Source organism: Berghia stephanieae, chromosome 9 (genome assembly GCF_034508935.2).
Source record: "Berghia stephanieae isolate SIO BIC M18660-M18661 chromosome 9, UCSD_Bste_1.3, whole genome shotgun sequence".
In the NCBI taxonomy this organism is placed as follows: Eukaryota; Metazoa; Mollusca; class Gastropoda; order Nudibranchia; family Aeolidiidae; genus Berghia; species Berghia stephanieae.
In genome coordinates, this window is record NC_088368.1 from 12,408,233 (window position 1) to 12,433,456 (window position 25,224).

Here is a 25,224-nt window from a genome sequence, read left to right on the forward strand (position 1 = left end):
AAAAAATCTAAAAGCAGAAAATATGAAGAGAACAATATTTTTGTAAAAAGTGTACGGAGGAGATAGCCCCTAGTCTATGCCTCTACTACAGTTCAGAGATTTTGTAATTCGTGCGGAAGCACAGGTAAAAGGCGAATTATAATACTTTTAAAAGTTTTAATCCCAAAAACATGGATTTTAATGTCAAGTTTAGTCGATCGAACAATCAAGTTTCTGCGTACTGCGTACTTTCACTTTCACTTTCAAGTAAGTCCGTTCAACTACTTCAATTATTGTGTCGAATGTATGCAAGTCAAGTTTCGTGAGTCTTCTTTGTTTTTTGTTTTGGGTTTTACGGCGCTTGCAATTCATTAAGGTTATATCAGCGCCAGTAAAAAGGAAGAAAATGGGATGGTAAAAAGTTCTAGAATTACAAATAAAGCACCCAAGAAAAAGTAAGACAAAAGGGAACTGGGAATAGTAACTTACTAAGTCAGTAACTGTAACAGGTGTAGATTCCAAGAGCACATTATCAGTGTACTTAGTTTGAGATCACCTAAAAGTCTCATCTAGACACAAGCACAGTTCCTGCTAAGAGGAACACACTCAAATTTTTACAAATCATATATATAATACATTAACAAAACATAATGCAGCGCATAACAGAGATGATTTACATTTACAAGGAAAAAAATATCATCCCCCAAAACTATCTATATACATTTGACTGTTTCCCTCTCAGCAAGGGCATCCGGCCAGGGCCAGGACAAAACTAAGTAATCTCATTCCAAGACAAAGACGGAAAGCATGTTGGAAAACTGATATAGGGGGATAGAAGACACAGAGGTACCTCCCTGCCCATTATGGGAGGTCGGAACCCCACCCAGGAGTCTTCTTTATCAAGTAAACCAATGATCAATGAAATCACTTATCTTTACCTGAGTCTTGATGAGTCTGAGTGAGGCCGAGGCAACGCAATCTGAATCTGGGCTTGAGGAGAAATCCCATAGTCCATAGCCATAATCTCACTCACTCACAATCACAAGACTCTGCTCAAGTTCAAGCTCAAGACTCGAGACAGATGCGATCGGTGACATGTTCTATATTTATTATAAATGTGATATTATTAATTGGCATAATAATTAACGAAGTGGCAATTCGGACTCTAGTCTGGAAGTCTCCTGTGGCTATTCAGACTCAAATTCCAATGCCAATGTGCGTGCGCAGTGAAACACAATGCGGCATAGGGCGGAAATGATAAAGAAACAGGAAGAAGAGTTCAGAAGAACTCTTTTGCTCATATCAGACTGAGTCAGCTCATAACCCCTGCTTCAGACCTAGATGGATTGGTGCCAGTCTAACACTATCAGAAGTCAGAATGTTGATTAAAAAAACGAAGTACTTATTCTCAGTAGTACTGCGAATTGTGATTTCACAGCAGAATCAATATTAACAATAGTAGAAGCGTTCTTCCATCTCTGAAAATTAGTCTTTGTCCCTTCACTGAACACAAAACTGTATTTTTCTGTTCAAAATGGCGTGTTGTCGAATGGCTTGAAGTTGAATGAGAGTGTGTTAGTTTGAGAAGGAAAGAAAAGGAGGGACGATTGAAACATTTTGTGTGACTTAGAATTGAATGTTTCAACTTTTCCTTCAAGTCTGAAATTTGACAAGATGGTGTTTTGTTTCTGTTACCCCAATCCAGCCCATGAAAATTTCCCCGTCCCCACCTCTCTGACTTGATCATCCATCATCTTGAAATCTATCAGCTTATCTGTCAGATTACTTTAATCAGAATAGTTCCATTCCCGTTTACTGTATTATTTACAGTTAGTTAAATATATTTTATAAAGTTCCATGAATCTCTTTCTCTCTCTCTTTTTCTCTCTCTCTCTCTTTCTCTCTCTCTCTCCCTCACTCTCTCTCTCTCTCTCTCTCTCTCTCTCTCTCTCTCTCTCTCTCTCTCTCTCTCTCTCTCTCTCTCTCTCTCTGTTGCTCATGACTCATATCTCAGTGCTCCTGCAACTAATAGAATTCCATCAATAAACTGCCGCTACTACTACATCACATCATCATCATTACTACCAATATCACAGCTTCCACATCGTTATCAAAACTACAGCAACCACCACCACCATTACATCATCATTATCCTTGTAGTCATCATCAATATCACTATTACATCATCACCACCACCACTACAATCACAACCAACACATCAACACCACTATCACCACACAACAAGATGACACATCGTCAACAAAATGCAAAATTAGGAATAGGCTCAATAGTAATAATAATAAATAAATTTAAAAAAATAATAATAAAAAACAAAAAAAACAAACCAAAAAAAAACATCAAAAAACAACAACAACAACAACAACAACAACAACAAAAATAATAATAATAATGTAGTTTATTTATATTTTGCGCCCAATCCTCCATACAATAAAGCTCTAGGCTCGCAAGCTACTACTGCAAATACAGAACGAAGACGCATTTGCTTTACTACTGCAAATAACTGAAATGAATGATATCTACTATTTCAGTACTACTGCGAATAACGAATACAAACGCTATCTATTATTCGCAGTAGTACTGTGAAATGAACGCTATCTACTATTCGCATTACTCCTGCAAATATAGGGGAAATCATTATTTGCAGTTCGCAGTACTACTGCAAATAGAGAAAATCACTATTCGTAGTACTAATGCGAATAGAGGTGACCTTAAAATAAAAATGTCCTGATTTTGTTTGGACATGACGCTGTGTTGTTAGCAAAGCTTTTCCTTTAAACCACAGTTACTTTAACTGACTTTTGTTACTTTTGAAGAGTGTTAACTCTATTCTTTTTAATTTTTTCTAACTGGACTTCCAGCTGAACAATGATTTTGTCTTTCTTATCAAAATATAGAGGGTTTAGACTTTAGACTACCTGTTGATAGTTACTGTAATTTATAACAATATTTAAAAAATATTTTTTTTTTAAATCTGGAAGACTATTTAGACCGAGTCCAAATAACATGTTGATTGTACATGCACATTGGAATTTGAGTCCGAATAGCTGCAGCCATTAAATTATAAAATGCGAGTTTAGTATTAGAGCTTTTTTACCACTTCATGGCATTTTCATTTTTGGTTTTTAAAAAACAAAACAAAAAAAAAACAAAAAAGAAAACATCTTTTGAAGTTGACGACATCTTTCTAGATTTAACTATTTGGTGATGTGTTAACGTTTAATATTATATATATATATATATATATATATATATATATATATATATATATATATATATATATATATATATATATATATATATATATTATATATACCTAGATTAATTTTATTGTGACAACAACCTTAATAATATCTGATTGGAAAGACATTCTGGGGATTTGGGAGGCCAAATTCGTGGTCAACTTATCCCAAACAGGCCATTTGAACTATGATGGCATAAAAATCGTGGTTTACCTAGTCAAAACATCAATTTGGCTAGGGAGACCATGATTATGGTCATTTTCATCAAACTATAACTTTTGATAGACTGTGCTACATTGTACATTGATATCAACCCCACCAAAGGAAAGCTGATCCTCTTCTCTTTAAAATGATAGCAAAATTGTTCAGATACTGATACAGTGGGGGAAAAAAAAGCAACAGTGATTAAGTGAAACTGTGTTGATTAAATCTTAATCCAAACTATGGCCTCACTCTTCCAATGGCTCATCGGACCTATCTAGAGTCTGAAATCAGTCTCTAGCTAATTTTGAGTCAGAAATGATCCCATGTTTGTTATTTTGCTTTTTTTTTTAAGCTGTTATAATTCATTTTTGAACAACATTTTTTTAAATATCAGGAACTGTCTTCCTGTGACCACAATAAGTACAATGTAAGTTAATGTAACGGTTTACTTGTTTCTCTTGGAAAGGTCTAGCGGTAATCCCTGTATGACCTCCTTAAATAATAAGATGAGATGAATACTACTACGGATGCTGACTGTTGTGATGGTCAATCTGGCAAATCTAGCCACTCCTTTCAAGAGGAAGAGTCGGCAAATGGTGTTCAGTTCTCTCCCCCTCTTTACCTACAGAGGTACAAGCTGGCCGTGGATTATCTGGCCAATCATTCTGTTAAAACAGTAAGTTTTTCATGTCTCGAGATTGAGTGTAATAAATGTCTGGTGAAATAAACAACTTTCTGTTGTTTTACTTACTGATGCTCTGGCGACATAAGTGAGAAATGTTTTGCCTTGATTGGATTTGATTTAGGTTTTTTGTTTTTTTAAATGTTGTCTTTGCCGAAATGGAAACCAGATGACAGTGACCGTCTTTTGTCTTTCTATTAGTATTAGGGGAATAACGTTTGACACCAATTTGGTCCTTTGTCGTGTTCAACAAAGGAAACTCTATTTGGACAACTTAGACTTAACTCTTTGAGTGCTGAAGTTATATTTGTATTTCCGTCACAAAATGTCTGACACCTGATTGAGACAGCATGAGAATGGCAGCTAAGACAAAGCAACAATCAAATTTTGCTCAAAATCTCAATGGAAATACCCTCCTATGGCCAATTGAATGTTCTGATGATAGAAATAATACCATTGGTTCAATTTATAATACATTTGTAGAAAGTAGGATTGGATTACATTATTATTTTTGCCTTTCAAGACCGGCGGCACTGTGCGGCCATTGGCCAGTAGAACAGATTCTGCTCTGGCCACTCAGTGCAGCTAATGGCGCTGAAAGAGTTAAACAATATTTCTTGAGGCTTGATGGTTTCTCTGCTTGAGCAATACTCACAAATCAGCCAATGCATGAGATCAATGATCTACAAGGCTTAGATGACAGCCCATTGTGCTTCGGTCTTTGTAATTGTAATTATTAATTTGTCATCAATAAAAAGACTGAATTAGGTATCAAATGCATTCATACAATAGTGTGTTGTGAGACAAAACTATTGGGGTCACTTGCATTTGTGCATTGATAGAAAATCCTGGATTGTGGATCACAGCATCGGGGTATGGTCACTGTTGTCATGTATTTTTTATGACAGGTGATATAGTTTTCCTCGTAAATCATTTCTCTGTGATATGTCTAATGTCTCTTTGTTAATTGATATTATGAATGTGTCTGATATTAATTATATAGGTATTTCAATTAATTAGATATTGTTAGTTAAACACTGATATGTTTTCATGGGGGGGGGGGGGGGGGGGGGGGGGGGGGGGGGGAGAGGAGGCATGTTTGGATAGGTTAATTAATTCCGCCAGATTCACATTCTTTGTCCAAAATTTATGATAAAAGGGGACAAAAACTATATATTATATTTTTCTTCATAAATTGAATATATATATATATATATATATTATATATATATATATATATATATATATATATATATATATATATATATATGTCCAAATTGAACCACACTCTGTCCATCATAAAGCATTTTAAAGTGAGAATTCTGGGTGGGGTTCCTGACCTGCCATAGTGGGCAGGGAGGCACTGTGTCTTTTATCCTTCTATATCTGTTTTCCAACATGTTTCCTGCCTTTGTCTTTAATTGAGATTTCTTGGTTTTACCCTGGCCCTAGCTGGGAGGGAAATAGTCAAATGTATAGTTAAGAGTTTTGGGAGGTGATATTTTTTGTCTTGTATATCATCTCTCTGTTATGCATTGTATTATATTTGTTTTACATATTATATATATTATGATTTGTAAACATTTGAGTGTGTTCCTCCTAGTTGAGACTTATGCTTGTGTCAGGATGAGACTTTTAGGTGATCTCAAACTAAGTACTTTGATAGTGTGCTCTTGGAACCTACATCTGTTCCCTATTTGAGCTACTTCTCCTTTATCTTCCTTTTTCTTGGATGTTTTATTTGTAATCCAAGAACTTTTTACTATCCCATTTCCTACCTTTTTCCTGGTGCCGATATGACCTAAATGTGTTACAAGCGCTGTAAAACCCAAACAAACAAACAACAAAGTGAGAATTCTGAGAAAGTGAAAATTGTGCATAAAGATTTTTTTCTTCAACGTCGGATTTGATATAATATATTTTTATATAGATTCAGTGATGATACTCTTCAGCGGAATTCCAGGATTTTGGGATTTTCGTTGACATTTTCCAGTTTTTGCAGTGTCAAACATTTTTCAATGAAAAGCGCATTAGGTAACTTTTTCATGATATGGTAAATCGCTCAGCAAATATAGTGTACTATTATCATAATGTTACGTAACTCTGATATTGTAAATTTTGCAGTTTGGTTTGAGTTGGCCCAATGGACTGATACATTTTCCTCCTTTTTGCCAAATTGCCATTATCATCGCTGAGATATTTTGGTTGATGCTTGTGGTGCAAATATTACAGGCCTGCCTTTTTCTACCAAAGAATTTTGTAGAGCTATGAGTTTTTCTCTCCTACTACAGAAATGCTTTAAGATTTAAAACATAATAAAACAATTTGGTTCCAGATAACACGTAATTAGATATGAAGCTTATTTAATCATGCTGAGGGCCAACTGAAAATTTATAAATTTCTTTATCGTGACTGGTGTTTCAAGTTGTCAGGTCCGATATTATATCTATTTTTTCTTTTTAGCGTCTTCTTTTTTTTTATTATGTAAATGACCTGCAAGTAAAACAAGTGCCTTTACCTCTCTCCTTACCAGCTATTTTCAGGATTTTTGTCAAAACTTCACACCCATCTAAAACACTAAAAAAGAAAAAAAAAATTGTTCTTGCTCATTCATAATAGAAAAAATAATATCCCATAGGGTACATTATTTTGCTGTGTAAAATGAGCTTTATAACACAGTTTCAAGATTTTATAGCTATAACAAAAGTGTTTCTTAAAATTTTGTCACGTACAAAAGCATTCAGAATAAGAAAAATGTTGGCCATATTGTAATGAATCTGACAATTTTTCTAAATTGGTAAGGAGATGGTTAATCTTACAAACGGTATATTACAGGTCATCGATTTTGGATGCTCAGAATGTGGGTTTTTCCGCCTTCTGTCGACTGTCCCCAGCCTGCAGGAGATTGCCTTAGTGGACATAGACAAGGATTTGCTCATGAGTAGAACAAGAGTTATTTCTCCCCAAGTGAAGGATTACGTTCATCGCCGTAGCAACCCCTTGGGTGTGTACATGTATGCAGGAAGTGCAGGAGACTTTGATGAGAGGATGAAGGCGTACCAAGCTGTGACCTTGATTGAAGTGTGGGTGTGGATTTTGGGCTGTTATCTGACTTTATTTAAAAAAATTATACAAAACCTATTCATATTGTATAAATTTGCCTTCTACTCATTACAACCATGTAGTGTCAACCATTTACTGACAAAGAAGTTGTTGTTTTTTAGTTTTAGTCAAAAAAAGAAGAGAGAAAAAAATACCTAAAAAATTGGTCATTTAAGATGGCCCCCAATTTGACAAAAAGTCTCAAACTCAATAGCAGACCTGCCAACTCTCCTGATTTTAATCGGGAAATTCCAAATATTTGTCCTCGTCACTGTCTCCCTAATTTCCATCTGTTTTTTCGATTTTGATAGTTTTTGAATACTCAGAGAAAACCATCACCTATTATCATTGTCATCATTACTATTCCCATGACCAGCACCATCACATCTTCATTTTAATTCCAGATTTTCCAAAAAATTTCCCCGAACTGTTTCTGAAAAGTTGGCAAGTCTGTGAGAGGAAGTCTCGGACTAAGACATTTTGACAAATTTAGGGCCATCTTGATTTAACTTATTTATAATTTTGTGGCCAAATTAAAAATGTGTTTTGTCAGATTCTGTTGCTTTGACACTAAACTTTGTAAACTGACAGCTTGACACTTTCCTAAAAATTATGTCACAATACAAGGTGACGACCACCAAAAGAAATTAAAATTGTTAAGTTAAAATTGATTTGTTATTAGTAGTGATCAAGGAAACAATTGATTCCATTGGTCATACAAAAGAATACAACTCACTATTTACTCTCTTTAGGTGGCCATCACCTTGTGTTGTGATGAAATTTTTTGACCAGGCTGTTTATTTATGAAGGCTACGCTTTAAATCTCGAAGAGTTACTATTTTGAATTTCAACATGACATCAGATCTTAGTGTATTCAACAAGACGAATTGAAAACTTTAAGCTGCTAGAAGTTGTGAACTGTTAACAAGTGTAGAACAAAAATGAATATAACAACTTCAAAAACAATTACAAAATACTTAACACATACAGAATGTTTTAAAATCTTTTGAACCTCCTTCAACCTACGAGGTGTGTTTCAGAATTAAGTTTCCCTCTTCTTTAACCGCTGATAATCAATCTAGAACTACTAAAATTTGAGACAATATGACGTCATATCTAAGAAATCTTGATGCCAAATTTCAAGTATATTTAATGTCGTGTCATAGAGTTGTGATGTGGCAAGTTTGTTGTACTTTCGCCAATTGTCTAAGCGTAATCAAAGGAAAATGGCAAAGCAAAGCATTGATGCAATCTTCTCATGCTACGATATTCGGGTTGTCATCAAATTTTCAACTCTTCTCAACAAATCTGCTATCGAAATAGATGGAGACCTTTGTAAAGTTTTGGAGCACAATGCTCATCAATTCAAACTGTCAGAAGGTGGGTCAGGGAAGTTGAAGATGGGAAATCTGACAAGCAGAAAGCTCGCAGAAAAGAGGGAGAGAAGAACGTGGTACACATCAGGCTTTTTCCAACACATGTGACATTATACTGAATGGCCTATCCCACCTGGTCAAAGTGTTAACGGAAACTATTACAGATTTGTTCTTAAAGACAAATTGTTACTGTGACCAGTGATATGAAAAAAAGACCCGTTTTGCTTGAACGAGGCATCATTCTGCATCATGACAATGCACTTCTTCACAGGTCAAGAGTTGCGAACGGCTTCTTGAGGGCTGCTCGTGGGAATTGTTCGAATCCCCTCCTATTCTCCTGATCTTGCCCCATTCGACTTCCATTAGAGATGCTGCGAGGTCAATGATTTGAAGATGAGGACCAGATTCTGCAAGAGGTGATGAGGAATGTAATCATGGCATTGGACAAACAGCCACTGGTCAACATCTTTGACTGTTTGGTACACCGAATGCAGAAGTATGTGGAACTTAACGGTGCTTATGTTCAATAAGTAATTGAATAAAGTTTTATTTGATACCAAATACAAGGTTATTCATAATATTATGCGAGTACAGCGCTACAGGGAAACATAACTCTGAAACATACCTCGTACAATGAAAAAGATTATACTTTACATAGCCACTGATGCTACACTTGAAATTTCCATATTGTTGACAATAAAAATTTATCTTTATCATTCACTAACATCATTAACAGTAATAAATTTTTTTATTTTAGATCAACAATACTTGAAAATTGGCTTTTGTGTATTTGTTTTGTTTGTATTTCCTTCTGACAGCATTGAGCATCTGTTTCCTGATGTCCTAGAGTCTGTAACAAGGAATGTATTCGGGGCCATTCACCCACAACACATCATTGTGACCACGCCCAATTCGGAGTTCAATGTGTTGTTTGGCAACGACAACCCTACAGCCTTCAGACACTGGGACCACAAGTTTGAATGGACCAGAGAGCAGTTTAAGGCCTGGTAGGTTTGTATGAATGGGTCAACTGGTGAACCATAGGTTTGTGTGAATGGGTAGTAGTAGTAGCGTATGGCTACACCTCGCAATTATGTTTGTCGATCCATGATGTCAGGTCATCTCCGGCTTCAAAGATTGTTTCGTAACCCCCTTCTAATTTTGTTACTGGGCATTGCAGGACCAGATGGTCGTTGATTTGACGTGCCCCTTAGTATTGGCAGATTGGTGAGTCAATGAGTCTCCATCGATAGAGGCTTTCTTTGCTTCAGGGTGACCCAATGTTTTCTTTTTGCTGTTTTAAAGTCAGGAAGATGCAGAGTAGGGTTGGTAATGTATTGTCCATTTTTTGGCAGGTTTGATTGCCATTCATTGGCCCAGGCAGTGGTGATGTCAAGGTTTTCTATTCCAGATTTGTGGAAGGGTCGTCTGGATTTAAGTCGATTTGTTTGTGGGGCGTCTTTCACTATTTGTGCGAGGGGGATATTAATTGGGCCTTGTTTAGTTCTTTTTGATTTGACAGTGCTCTTCTTAGGTGTGGAGGGGCAATTGAGCTGGTGACTGGTAGCCATTGTGTTGGTGTGGTTTTTATACACTATCACTCGCATGGTGTCTCTTAATTTGATGTCAAGTTTGTTTGTATGTGAGCGCCTTGTCCATACTGGAGCACAATACTCAGCCGCACTATAGCAGAGTCCAAGTGCTGTTGTCCTCAATACTGTCTGGGATGCTCCCCATGATGTTCCAGTAACTTTTTTGAGAAGGCAGTTTCGTTTTCCGACTTTATTTGCACAGTTCTCGAGATGTTTTCTTAGTTGTCTGTCTAAAGTGACTCCAATATATTTGGGATTATTGTCGTTTGGTAGTATTGTGCTACCGACTTTTACTTGGAGGAATTTATTTGCCATTTGGTTGTTCAGGTGGAAAATTGTGGCCACTGATTTGGTGGTGTTCATTCTTAAGTACCATTTATCAAAGTAGCTTTTGAGGGTTGAGGTGTCATAGCTCAGTTCGTTTTAATTTCTTTCCAGTGAGAGCCGAATCATCTGCGTAGTTGGTGTGATCTTGTTTTTGGCATGTCACTGATGTAGACATTTCTGAATTGGTCAACTGATGGAGCACAAGTTTCAATTGAACAGGGAGAAGTGTATATGAATGGAAAATGGGACGAATTTGTTTTATTTTCAATCATGGTGAACTTGAAAGAGTTAAGGTCTGATAGGTTTGCATGAATGGGTCAACTGATGGCTATTGGAAGAAATTAGATATCATTGTTGAATGGTTAAATATGGATGTGCATCACACTTCCCCACACCCACACAGGAATTGAGCTTTGGTTTCACCCCCCCCCCCCCCCCCCTGACACTTGTATCAAGTTTCCACTTTATATCCATCCATTCATCTATCCAGGTGTCAGAATGTGTCCCAATCTTACGGTTACCAGGTTGACTACACAGGGGTTGGCTTTCAACATTCCACACAGAATAGTTCTGACTATGGCCCTTGTACTCAAGCAGCCTTTTTTAAACGGATTGATGAACAAGACTTGAATGTCCGTGGTATCAAAGAAGTGGAGAGCAGGGAAGTTTACGAATTGGTTAGTATGTGAAAGTAGTAGCTATGTTGCATCATCCCTTCTTCCTGACCTGAAAATAGACTTGCCAACCAGTACGATTTTCCGTATTTTAGTACGGATTTTGATAACAAATGAGATAAAATGTGACCCTCCGTCTCAAAACGGTATTATGTCGGGATGATTCATGACCCAAAAATGTAAATTTAGAGATAGAATGATGAGAAATCGGATCTTAGAAAGTTTTGCAAAGCAATAAATAGTATTTATACTCCAGCATGACGTAGATAAATTAAACCCAAGTTTGATATTTGTGGCTATGAATTCAATTTCCCTAACCGTGTGTATCCGGACATAATACCGCTTTGAGACGGTGGGTCACAAATATGCAAGATGGAAATTTTGTTTAAAAAGTGTAAGTTTTTGTCAGTTTCGTAATCATCCTCTATGGTCAATCAATACATATTTTGTGTCCGATTAGTGTATGCAGTCAGATATTATTATAATATTGTATTAAAGGGGTGGGGGTGAGTTTGTGTGTGTGTGTGTGTGGGGGGGGGGGGGTCTGTCAAGGCTAAATCCATCCATTTACTGTTTTGCTCTGAGACTGCCAGAGCCTGGCCCTCTCGTTTACTTTTAATCAATCTGATTACTCCAAGATACACAATCTCCATGAATCCACGTAAAAAGGGTTGGTGGATATTATTTCCAAATTTGTCAAGCCAAGTGCATGTACCTTCAAAGGAGCCCTGATTTGGGTTTCAATCTAGATTACACTAAAAGTGATCAAAATGACATCGCAATGGACAGTGCGACTGAGAGATACTTGAAAGGAAAGAACTTCTCAAAACAAAAGAAAACCACCTTTGCCAATTGTTATCTCACACTATGAGACTTTATTACTTTACCTTATTGGATATTTGCCCCATCAGGGCAATTATTATTTTTTAAATTTTTTTTAAAGATTGAAGTTGTTGCCCAAATGAATAAGTAGAGGATCAGTCAATTGCATGGTTAAACCAGCTTTCATTCCATTGGTTGCTTCCTTAGGTGTTCTTGAGGCCTAACTTATTCTCATTCAGCACATGATTCTACAATGCAAAATCCAAGAATCTGACATAATAGTTAAAATCTGGGCAAAGCAAGCAAATGATTCTGATACAGAATGACTTATATGTTATTCTTAAACCTTTTAGTCATGCCCCATTCTTCCGCAAGCTGTGAACATGTTTAATTTGCATGTTAGAAAGATAAAAAGTGACAAACGGTCGAAGATTAATGACAGCCTTTTAGAAGCTCTAATCATTGTTAATGGCATTTGGCATACCGACTACCTATCATCACCATTCATTTAAAATGCCTCGGTTTTAAGAGGATCACGCTGGGTGGGGATCCTGACCTCCCATAGCGGGCAGGGGGGTACATACTGTGTCTTCTATCCCCTTATATCTGTTTTCCAACATGCTTTCTGTCTTTGTCTTGGAATGAGATTACTTGGTTTTGTCCTGGCCCTGGCCAGAGTCCTGGCTGGGAGGGAAACAGTCAAATGCATAGTTATTGTTTTGAGAGATGATATTTTTTTCCTTGTAAATCATCTCTCTGTTATGTATTATTATATTTATTTTTGATGTATGATGTAAGCATCTGAGTGTATTCCTCCTTGTTGGATTTTGTGCTTGTGTCCGGATGAGACTTATAGGTGATCTCAAGCTAAGTACATTGATGGTATGCTCTTGGAATCTACATCTGATCCCTATTTGTTCCCAATTCCCCTTTGTCTTACTCTCTCTTGGGTGCTTTAATTGTAATTCTAGAACTTTCGACTATCCCATTTTCTTCCTTTTTACTGGCGCTGATATAACCTAAATGTGTTGCAAGCGCCGTAAAACCCTTAAAAACAAAAGCAACAAAAGGATCATGCACACGAGCCATTAAGTTTAAGAAGATAGATGATGCTGATATGTAGGACTAATTCAAAAATGAATAGCCAGGCAGTCTAATTGTAGAATGTCAAAAGATGAGATTCAGACCACCCTTCCCTCTGTTAGCTTGACATATCATGTCTATACTACTATGGTCTCCCTGGGGATTAAGTTATGGTTTTAGTTGGGGGTTTTTCAGACTCCAGTTAAAATTAAAATAAGCGTTTTTCTGAGAAAATAAGCAAAAACAGGGTAAAATTTCATAGAAAAAAAGTTAAAGAAGTCGGACTTGGTTGGCAAGTCTGTGAAAAGGTTGGTATGAACCAAATACAACTCAAATTTGTCTTCTTTTTTTTTTTTTCTTTGTTGGCATTAACAAAGTGGACAGTCTGAAACCACTTCCCTGCTTATGACCAATTAACCAAAACAAGAAGTGCATCCAATGGATGTTTATGAATGAATGTACATAGTCAAACATATGAGACAGTTTCCGATGCATAGGGGACGAAGTGGCCGAGTGATTAAGGCACATCACTGTGACCCAGAAGGTCCTGGGTTCAAGCCTCTCTTCAGGCACTTTCATTTTTTTTCCTTGGGCAAGATTATTAACCCCCAATTTGCTCACTTGGACAACATCATACACCTTAAGTATCATCTGTAACTATTTCAAATCTCGTTTGGATTTTTCCATGTCCTATAAAATATTCTTTGATTGTTTTTTTTTTGTTTTTTTTTTTGTGGTCACCTGACTTTAGCTCTGTTGATATCAAGATTATTATTATTATTATTATTATTATTGTTGTTGTTGTTATTACTGTTTTTATTTTTTATTATTATTATTATTTTAATGTGATTAATATTACTACTAATATTATTATTTTAATGTCATTAAGATTGTTATTGTTATTATCCTGTAATCAGATTGCTGAGTCACACTTCCCTTATGAAGAGAATAAAATGTCGAAAGAGGAAAAACTAGACCTAGAATTGAATTACACGTTACGACAGCTGGCACGCTTCAGGATGGAGGATAACCTTCATGACAATGATGATGACGACAACGACAATGGCAGGGGTGGTGATGATGATGATGATGGCGGTGAAAGATTCAGCATTGAAGTTTGTCAGATTGCCAACAGGAATAATATTAAACAACTGGCCACTCTTCAAGAAGTGAGGTGAGAAAATCCTGATGGTTGGCATCCCAAGAGTTGCCTAATCTCCTGAAAATAAGCATTTCCTCACACGCTTCCCATCATAACTGAAATCTCCCGAAAAAGGTGGGAGACTCCCAAATAGAAGCATTTCCTCACACGCTTCCCATCATAACTGAAATCTCCCGAAAAAGGTGGGAGACTCCCAAATAGAGGCATTTCCTCACACGCTTCCCATCATAACTGAAATCTCCCGAAAAAGGTGGGAGACTCCCAAATAGAAGCATTTCCTCACACGCTTCCCATCATAACTGAAATCCCCCGAAAAAGGTGGGAGACTCCCTAATAGAAGCATTTCCTCACACGCTTCCCATCATAACTGAAATCTCCCGAAAAAGGTGGGAGACTCCCAAATAGAAGCATTTCCTCACACGCTTCCCATCATAACTGAAATCTCCCGAAAAAGGTGGGAGACTCCCAAATAGAAGCATTTCCTCACACGCTTCCCATCATAACTGAAATCTCCCGAAAAAGGTGGGAGACTCCCAAATAGAAGCATTTCCTCACACGCTTCCCATCATAACTGAAATCTCCCGAAAAAGGTGGGAGACTCCCAAATAGAAGCATTTCCTCACACGCTTCCCATCATAACTGAAATCTCCCGAAAAAGGTGGGAGACTCCCAAATAGAAGTAGGTACCGCAAACGCCAGTCAAAAAAAGTTGATTTCCCCTGCCAAGGGGCCGGGATGGTGTGAAATAGCAACTTTTTAACTTCTGACTAAAAAAAATGTTATTAAACCACTTTTATGAAACCAACGTATTATTGTTGTTCAATCTTATCTCTGTCTTAACATCTTATTAGATTTATCTATTTTTTAATAGAAATTCTGTTATAATTGCGTTTTTATGACGCACTCTTATCGGGATTTGATCGGCGAACCAATAATTTCTCCATTTTTTTTTGGGACCAAGTTCGTTGAAATAAGGATCGCTCCCTTAGAAATTGTCCAATCAACAAGCGGTTTTCACTAAACGGAAGTCGAGATTCTGGCGTTCATTTCCGTTCCTTTCAATCGAATATCGCGAATAATGAAGTAGGGTAGATCTTCGATTGAAAACTTCAAAGATAAATTTTTCCCGTCAAAATTTAAAAATATCAACTTTTCTTTCCAGCATATTAAAGATAAATCATTTTCCGTTAAAAATGTGAAGAAATTATATAGATCAGCTTCGTTTGAAGCGAGCGTGATGACTTCAAACCCACCACGAAACCGGTTTGTTGACATTGAAAGAAAAAAATCAAAAACAAAATGGCGGACGATACTCCTGACGCTGAAACTGAGCAGACGACAAATGGGGATATTTCTTCTTCCTTGCGTAAGTACTAAACTTTTAATGAAAATAGCTTGTTTTTAATGAAATGCTAGTTAGATATTATAGATATCTTGTGATATTTCTTTGGACATGGTAGATCTCTACTAGATCGAGACAGGAGAATAAAATAAAAAAAATGATCACATTTCGTGGACATCTGACTGCCAAATTTAGACAGATATTTAGAAGAAAAAAATATCTGGTGGTTCATATAGCGCAATATCACATCCATTTACAGTACTTAGGACACTTTACAAGTTTTCCCAGACCAAATGCAACATTTATTTAATGCATAGGGCAGGATGTTGTAATTTTTGTTTTTGTAACCTGCAACCTGAATTAAAACGCTATTCCGTCTGCCATTCTATTTTTATGGACACAGACGATGCTGATGAGGCCTGGTACTTTATTTTACTCATGGGGGTGGGAAAATATGTGTAAAGACCCTTTTCCCAGGATTCAACTTTGCGCTGCCTGGAGTGGTAGGGGGGATTCGAACTTCCAACCTTTTAACTTCTACCTTTGATCGGAAAGTTTAGTTTTTACTCTATTAACATCCAATCCACCTTTGGTCTCATTAGAGACGGTGTTGCTTCAACAATTATTTGCATGCTGCCACACTGAGAAATGCGGTGTAACACAACTCACAATTATCACCCAGTCACAGTATAGTATACCCATACTGACACGGGCCAACCACCAGTCATTTCACTGTTCCCTTGCCCTTAATGTGGAACGTAAGGCGGGCAGCTGAAACAATACAGTTTTACGACTTTATTTGTCATAGCCAATATGTTTGAACCTCTGACCTGAAGCGAACGCTGTACAACTGAGCTAACGGGACCGGTTACTTTTTAAAAAATGATATTTATTATAATTTACTTATCCATTGCTCATGTCTTTTCTCTCTGATTTTATTTTGTAGGTGATTCATTGTATGAGGTACTTGGAGACATTTTCCTGAAGACTGGACGAGGGCGACGGAAGTCGATGCCAGATCTGCCGTAGTGACCCATAGGATACTTGCGCAGTTGTACATGTTGAAATGTGAGGGGAATGGTTTCACATGGGAAGATGTAAGTTGTGATTAAGTGTAATCGATTCAGGCATACCTGAGTACCCAACTTAAGGGTACATTTATGTGAGCGCTTCATTTAGCAGCCCGTACTGTATGCTCCATGGGGAGTTGAGAATGGTCATGACCATGGGAACACACTATCACTATATAAAAACTTCATTTTTTAAAAAGAAATATTCTTTCTGCAGTTATAGTATAGGTATCTGTATCTGTATAGTTTACGTCGCAAACATCCATTTACTGGCATAATTCTCGACGGTATACTTCGTTAGCATTCAAATTATGATCATTGCTCTTAATATAAAACGAACAGTAGCTTAATTCACCAGTTAAAGAAGATGGGAGTGAAAATAAAACTTTTGTGATATGATTTTTGTTGATTTCGCAGTCAAACACATCAGCAAAGAGAGTTCGCTAGCCGAAGATGGCAGGCTCAAATCCAAGCCAGTGTTATTTTGTTTGGAAAACTTTTTTGAAATTTCGTATTTAGTCCTGAATATGGACGACCTGATACAGGTGTCAGTATTTTTATCAAAAAATGAATATTTTTTGTTTTTGATGCAGTGAGAAGTTTTGCCTTGTAACCCCAGGTATCACATGAGCTAATGTTTCTTTTTTTAGTTGTAATGTTATTACCTAATTAAATTCATTTGAGCATATTATCATGTATCCCTAATTCATCTTTTCAGGTTATTTCATGGTTTGACCAGCTATTTCCGGATCAGCATCATGTAACGAAGGGATGTCTCGTTTATGCAATTACAAATGCCATCCATCATGAAGACTTGGACGCTCCCGCTGATCTTTCCTCCATATCTCAACCCTTGGAGAACATTGGCTTATGCAAGGCAGCACTGATTGACGACCCCTCCAAGTTCACTCTGTCAACACCCAATCCACCTTTGGTACTTACAAATATTATTATTTATGAACTTGAATGTTTTAAAAATAAGTCTTCTCTTCCTGATAGTTTTGTTTGTCATTGGACACGTAGATTGTTAGCTCTTTTTGGTTATGTTGATAAATTTAGTGATAAACAGATAAGTTGTAAAATTTCTCAGATTGTTAAAAAGATCAAGGCCTTGAAAAAAACTAAAAGTAAAAAAAATGTTTTGGATGCTTACCTTTTGGAGTTTGATTTTGAAACAGTACCAGTACCATCTAATGTGTCTTCATTTTCAGAATGTGTAAATTGTGTTAACGACAACAAATTAAAATCTGAGATATTGTCTTTGAAACAAAAGCTTACAAAAGCAGAGTCTAAGATAGAGGCCTTGAATTTGTCTATTGACATTCTTAAGAATGAAAGAAACGATCTTAAACAAAATGAAAATCTTGTAAATGAAGTCATTGACTTAACGAAGAAATTGAGTAAATGTCGTACAAGTAATTTTCAATTGTCACAAACGTTATCTAGTTTAAAGCGTTCTAAGTTATATAAACGTAATGTTGTGCTTGGTAAAAAAGTAGTTGTTTTGAAACAAGAAAATCATCTTTTGAATTAGTTAGTAATAAAGAAAATTTTTGTGCTAAAGAAGATTTGTTAAATTCTGATATTTTAAAGCTTAAAGCTAAAGTTCACTCTGAACAAACCATGAAAAGCAGGTACAAGCAACAATCAAATGCTTTAAGTGAAGTTATTTTAAAAGATATTTCTACAGATTCTGATTCAATTTTGGAAACTAGAGATCATTCTAATAATCGTTTTAGCGATGATGTAAGGCTTACTTATATGTCTTTGCTTGGTGAGTGTAATGTTGCTGCACAAAATTGTACTAAGGTTGTTCGAACTGTTAGTGATTTATTATTTAAATGTAAATTTACTGATGATGATTTGCCATGTACTTCCACTGTTTTAAATTTTGCCAATGAAGCTAGTATTATATCTAAGCATCAAGTTGTTGATGAAATTAGAAAAAGCAAACATGTTACTCTTGCCACTGATGGCACCAGTCGTCAAAAAAGACAGTATTTAGAACGACATGTTGTTCTCGATAATGGTGTTACTTTGTCCTTAGGATTTACAGAGGTTGCTTGTGAAGATGCAGATACTTTATTAGAAAAAAGCATTGAAGTTTTATCTGATCTTTGTGATATTTATTGTCAGACAAGTCAAGAAACCATTAAAGAGGAAGTATTTAATGAAACCTTATCTAAGATAAAATGTTTAATGTCTGACAGAGCCTCTGTAATGAAAAGTTTTGATGAAAAGTTTTCAGCATATAAAAAGGATTTACTTGGACAAGATGCATCAACCCATTTTTTGTTTTGCAATGCCCACTTTCTTTTAGGACTTGTAATTTCTGCTAAAGATGCTGTTTCTTGTATTGATAATGAAATAGGTAAAGTTGGTAGAGACTTAGACTCCAAGTATTCTCATTTTTCATCTGCATCTGAGCCCTCAGGCTTTAGACTTATTAGAACAGTTTCTTCTATCCTTGGCCCTCGTGGTGATGAAAAAAGTGGTTGCCGTGAACAGTGGTTGACATTCATTCATACTAAAAACAAACATTCAGCTTTCACGAGTTTCAGAAGCAATCGCTTTAATAATTTATTTGAAAATGCCTCTGCCATTACATTTCATCGTGATGATGTTATTGAATTTTTGTCTGATTATTGCACCCATTCCAATTTACTTACACAAAGTGTTTTGGCCGATATGAAAGATGATAAATTGTATTCTATTATTTATGCTCTTTCTTTATTCCATGTTTTCTTCACTGGCCCTTACTGGTCATTGATGAACAGTTGTAAATCTCATGGTGATTTTCCTTTCTATGTTAAGGCAATGAACTCCGCCCTTACCAAATGGTCTGCTGAAGATTTTAAACTTGAGGATGCTTTTCCTGTTTTTGATGATTTTTCATGTAATGTACCTTATGACCATACCAATCCTCCTGTTGATCAATGTATAGTTTTTTCTACTTTTGTTGCACTTGTTACAAAGTCTATTATTGTATTCCAACGTCAGTTGGCTGATTTTTTGCCTGATGGTGTGTTTGGTAATGTTGTTGATGAAGAATTGCTGTTAATTTTGAAATCTTCTCCACTTACAAATTTAATTGGAGAACGTATGTTTGGACATTTAGATTATGATATGTGTAGAAGTAGAAATTCAACTATTCATTTCAGGACTGTACTTAACATGTGGAAGATCAATAAGACTAGTAATTATTTAAAGAAACAGGATGTCTCAAAGATAAAGAGGCTTTTAGTTGATGCAAGAAAACATGCACCGGGGTGGAAGAAGAAAAGTATGGAAAGACAGAGAGATGTTAGGGTAGTGATACAGGCTAGAATGGAAGAAAGTAAACGCATGAAGGAAGAATTAGAGCTTAAGAAACTTAGAATTAGAAATGACCTTATAAATGACATTTTATGCCAGGGGGGAGTGTGTACCACCAAGGAGGATTTAGATCGTCTGTTGGATCAGGAAAATGTTAAGTCAATTTTGAAAAGTCAAATTAAATACAGAAAGATTGTGTTGGGTGAGAATATCTTGTCAAGTGGTGGAAATATAGAACAGCTTTATGTTCGGCTTTGTAAACATATTGGATGTGATGAGGATATGCCTGTTGTTAGGCCTCGTAAGAGACGTCGTAAACAATAAATTTATTTTGTTATTTTATTCATATGAAGTACGATCATAGCCAAGACTTGATGTGTTCTGTTGATGAATTTTTAATTGTCATTGTTTTCATGTACACATTTATTTGTATAGCCTTTGCTTACTGTTCTCTTTTTGTCTGTGTTACGATATGGCATATGGGTCTTCCTATCTTTTAATCTTTTTGACTTTGTATAATCTTGTACCGTCTGTTTTTAAATTTTGTCATGAAATGTTCCATTTCTTTACAGATGTAATCCTCCACATCCTGGTTGTTTCTAATGCATATTTATGGTATATTTCATTTCTGCATAGACATATGTCATGTATATGATGAATTTGGTATGTGTTTAACGATTTTCCATGGGTCTTATATATTTACGTTACTTTAATCATATTTTTTGATTATCTATTTTTATTTCATTACTGTAATTGTATTCCTATCATAAAATGGACATTTTCATTGGATTCAGTGCCTCAAAATACATAAGTATGGCAAATTTCATTGTTCTATCTTGATTATTAAGCATTTGAGGAATATTTTCCTATTTTTGTACTCGTTTTTTGCCCTTGCACAAAATTACGGCAAAATTGGCCTTTTCTTCGACTTTGTCGTCGATTTTCCGCAAGTAATTGTTATTGTATACTTCTGTAAAAAATTAAGCTTGTATACAAGCACGAATAGATTGCATTTTAAAGTTATTAGGATAATCATGCCTCAATTTCTCAATATATATCTGTACAAAAACAGTCTATTTTGCTTTTGTTTGAGATTTACTCAAAATATGACTAAGTCCATATAAATTTTCTTACTTTTTGATGGATTGTGCTACTGCTATTTATTTTCACATGTACTTCATTTTCATATGTATTAATAATCTACCACTTCATGTACCATTTTATGCTTTCTTTTGATCTTATGTTGAACACTTTTTTTGTAAATATCCCTTGAAGTTGACACTTTTGACGCATTTCTAATTTTATGCATTCTCGGAGTACGTAATAAAATTAGAAAAATTCATAACTTATTCGTTTGTGGTCCGATTTCGTTACTGTAAAAAGCTGTGTTCAAGTTTTTACAAGATCTATATGACTGTGTGCTTGGTTATGTGTTTCTGCACATATGAAAAATCAGTTTGTGGTACCTAATAGAAGCATTTCCTCACACGCTTCCCATCATAACTGAAATCTCCCGAAAAAGGTGGGAGACTCCCAAATAGAAGCATTTCCTCACACGCTTCCCATCATAACTGAAATCTCCCGAAAAAGGTGGGAGACTCCCAAATAGAAGCATTTCCTCACACGCTTCCCATCATAACTGAAATCTCCCGAAAAAGGTGGGAGACTCCCAAATAGAAGCATTTCCTCACACTCCAAAAAAAAGAAATAATTTCCAGAAAACTATAGTTTTTTTTTATTATTATTTTTTTGTAATGCTGAGTCTTTTGATCTTCTCATTGATATTCCCAGTTTTTATGCAACTGGTCAATTAATGATAGTTCCACGACCTCATGAGTTTATCCAGAGCCAGTTACCTTTCATTATTAACGCATTTTTGATAAATTGCATTTGTCGTTTGAAATATTCCTAAAAATAAGCAAATTTCCCAAATTTTCCCCCACAAGTCTCCTTAAAATACATATTTTTTGTTTATGTTGTCTGTGGCAAGCATAAATATTTTTTTGTTTTAGACCTGTAAGTCCGCAGTCAACTGACTGAAATCAGCCAATTTGTCAAATTAAAAGTGAAATATAAGTGAAATGGACAATAGCAATTGCTTGCTATACTTTGGATATGGCACTATTCTATATAAAAGTACTTTCTGCCAGATCCTAGAGTCCCAGCTACCCAATCACTGCTGGGTGGACAGGGGATTCAGAAAAAATCTCACCTTCACCCAGGATTGATCTCAGTCCCTTTGCGTGTGAAACAAAAACTCTACCGAGTTATTGGGACTTCTCATATTAAAGTAAGGCAGTTTTTAAAAAAGTGTGGTCATTAACTGGTTTGATAAATACTATCGCTTATACTCTGACTGTTGTGTTGTGTCTTTGGGTAAGATACTTTACATGCATTACTCCTCTCGACTTCTGTGCCAATTTCAATCAACCTGGCTGAAAGTGGTGATGGACATTTTGAGAGTGATTGTACAAAATGGCATCTAGCTTTAGCTGTTTAGAATGGACATTAGGTTCCAACATGGCCTGCTGGTGGAATAAATTAAGAATTGTGAGGGGCATGAAGTATGGAAGTACACGCTGTGTATGGTCATTTATTGTTGTCGTTTATAAAATCTTTTTTTTCATTTCAGGGAATGTTTGAGACGAAAGAAATTTGATGTTTCAGAGGATGGTGAGAGACTCACACTCAATGTTTATGACTTTATGGAGCCCTCTAGTGATGAATATGATGATGATGATGTTGATGTTAACGAACAAGGAAAAACCTTGTGTTCTTGTCACCATATAAAGAGTAATGATAAGGCCAGCGGTTGTGGAGATGAGGTCAACTCCAATAGTTTTGAGGACATAATTTGTCACTGTAATTGTAAGGATTGCCTTGTGGAGGTTGTTGACTCGTCAGAGTCGTGGGACATTCCAGTCAATGTAGACAAAATAGAGACAGGAAATAGAGATGAATTGTGGGACACTCCCAATAGTAGTGTTGTGTGGGACACTCCCAATAGTAGTGCTGTGATTCCACACACGGAAGATGGTGATGAATTTTGGGACACATTGGATAGTACTGTGATGTCAAGGACGTGAGAAGGTGATGAATTTTAGGACACTCTGGATAGTACTGTGAGTTCCAAGATGGAAGATCTTGATCCATTTTGGGACACCCCGGATAATCTTGTCTGTTTACAAACTGTAGGCAATGGGGAGTTTACCGACACACAGAACAGATCTGGCATGTAACCAGGCCCAGATATTTGAGACATCCCAATTATTGTGCCTGTAGTCAAGAGAATGGGGAAGGTAAGGACTTTTGGGACACTCCAAATAGCTGCTTTGTCTGTAAATTTGAGAACACAGCAGTGGAATGAAAAACTGTTATTAAACAGCCTTGGCGTGTGATCACTTCAATATAGAGTGACTTACTTAATCTTGGAATAAATGGGTTCTGAGTCTGATCCAAAGATGGTCTCAGGGTCACAAGGCAGACGGTATCCAAAGCATAAAGGAAAGTGATGTCAAGGTCATTGTCATGGTCTAAATGAGTGCTTAAGAGCTAACTTGACTACATTCATAAAATAAAGATGTGAAAAATAAGGCGTTATTGTGTATTTTTTGTTTGTTTGTATTGTTTGTTTTTGTTTTAAATTGAGAAGAGATGCAACTTTGAAGTGATCAGTGGATGTAAATTCCAAAAGCAATTCATCAAAGTGCCTTGTTAGAGATTACCAAAGTTTCATCCTTCTTTCTTTAAAGTCTGTACTCTACAGACCACAATACAGTGCAACGAGGATATATCAACAACAGTTATATTAACATCACACTTATATCGCCATGACATCAAAGTCCCGTTTTTTGGGTTTTTTTTTTCGCTATATAACATTAGAGAGCGTTCACATATTACGTCATCAAAAATTTGCCCTTTTTAGACCCCCCCCCCAAGTCATCACTTGTCATCATTGACCTGACCCCCCCCCTCCCCCAACAAATGATGACGTCATCTAATTTAATAAAAACTAAAAGATAACTTTAATTTCACAATATTTATTATTCATTTTTCAAACCATAAACATTGTGAAAGAAACTCGTCTTTGGTCAACAGAAAATATAAACAAACTCCAAGGTTGTTTTGACTGCACAATATGGGATGAACTCATGTCTGATAACATGTCACTGGACGAGTGGGTTGATGTTGTCACGTCTTATATTCATTTCTGTTGTGATTTGTGCGTGGACACTAAAAGGATTAAAATATTTAACAACAACAAACCTTGGGTCAACAAACGAGTTAAGTTATTTATAAATATGAAGAAAATCGCTCATATGAGTGGGGACAAAAACAAGCAGCACGAGGCAGAAAAACAATTAAAGAGGGTAATTTATGAAGAAAAACGTAAATATAAAGATAAAATGGAAACAAACCTTAAAAATTCAAATGCATCGCAGGCGTGGAGGATGATTAAAGAAATGGGTGGCGTTAACAACAAAAAGACAGATTTTAACAATGACACACATATGAATATCGAGGAATTAAATAAGTTTTACTGTCGATTCGACACCATTGACAACGTACTTTCAAAAATTAATATCATAACAAAAAATACGTCTCCTCCGCCAGAAATCGAAGAAGAGGCGGTCATCAATGTTCTTAAATTATGTAAAAGAAAAAAGCACCAGGTCCAGATGGACTTAGTGGGGAACTCATTTCAAACTGTAACAACCAACTAGCTGTCCCTTTCTTGCCTATTTTCCAACGTTCAATAGATGAACAGAAAATCCCAATTATATGGAAAACATCGACTATAATTCCAGTACCCAAAAAGAATCCACCAACTCAGCTGAATGATTATAGACCTGTTGCTTTAACATCAATTATTATGAAATGTCTGGAAAAGATTCTGAAAAGAGAGCTGTTGCAATTTATATATGACCAACACATACTTGATCCATATCAGTTTGCCTACCAACAAAATCTTAGTGTGGAAGACGCACTCCTCACAGTGATGCATTCAATATCAAATCACTTGGATGTTTCACCCGCCAACTACTGCCGAATCCTATACGTCGATTTTTCGTCTGCCTTTAATGCCATGAAAACCAACATATTAATTAGTAAACTGCATGCTCTAAACCTTCCCCATTACCTCATCAACTGGTATAACAACTTTCTCATCGATCGCCCCCAACATGTCAGAGTAGGCTCAAATATATCATCAGTAAAAACTCTTTCAAACGGAT

At 36.1% G+C, this 25,224-nt stretch overlaps 2 protein-coding genes across 6 annotated transcripts; both read left to right on the forward strand.

Moving 5' to 3' along the window:
* On the forward strand, nucleotides 1-23,583 carry LOC144979715 (small RNA 2'-O-methyltransferase-like). Of its 5 annotated transcripts, none has more exons than XM_078926649.1 (7): nucleotides 1-124; nucleotides 3,910-4,119; nucleotides 6,961-7,208; nucleotides 9,422-9,610; nucleotides 11,013-11,199; nucleotides 14,019-14,275; nucleotides 22,623-23,583. In XM_078926649.1, exons 2-7 carry the CDS (start codon nucleotides 3,955-3,957, stop codon nucleotides 23,074-23,076), a joined length of 1,500 nt encoding a protein of 499 aa, XP_078782775.1. In that variant the 5' UTR covers nucleotides 1-124; nucleotides 3,910-3,954; the 3' UTR covers nucleotides 23,077-23,583. The 5 variants fall into 5 exon arrangements, with proteins under 5 accessions (XP_078782775.1, XP_078782772.1, XP_078782774.1 ...); XM_078926646.1 differs by lacking the exon at nucleotides 1-124 and adding an exon at nucleotides 232-301; XM_078926648.1 differs by lacking the exon at nucleotides 1-124 and adding an exon at nucleotides 233-274.
* On the forward strand, nucleotides 14,598-21,339 carry LOC144979714 (uncharacterized). The gene is made up of 3 exons (XM_078926645.1): nucleotides 14,598-15,629; nucleotides 16,552-16,702; nucleotides 17,394-21,339. Exon 3 carries the CDS (start codon nucleotides 18,299-18,301, stop codon nucleotides 20,312-20,314), a length of 2,016 nt encoding a protein of 671 aa, XP_078782771.1. The 5' UTR covers nucleotides 14,598-15,629; nucleotides 16,552-16,702; nucleotides 17,394-18,298; the 3' UTR covers nucleotides 20,315-21,339.
* Nucleotides 23,584-25,224: the final 1,641 nt, after the last annotated feature.

Coding starts and splice junctions, on each gene's coding strand:
- LOC144979715 (XM_078926649.1), top strand. CDS start 3,955: ATGAATACTACTACGGATGCTGACTGTTGTGATGGTCAATCTGGCAAA. Junction 7,209..9,421: donor GCTGTGACCTTGATTGAAGT/GTGGGTGTGGAT, acceptor TCCTTCTGACAG/CATTGAGCATCTGTTTCCTG. Junction 9,611..11,012: donor AGAGAGCAGTTTAAGGCCTG/GTAGGTTTGTAT, acceptor TCATCTATCCAG/GTGTCAGAATGTGTCCCAAT.
- LOC144979714 (XM_078926645.1), top strand. CDS start 18,299: ATGAAAAGCAGGTACAAGCAACAATCAAATGCTTTAAGTGAAGTTATT.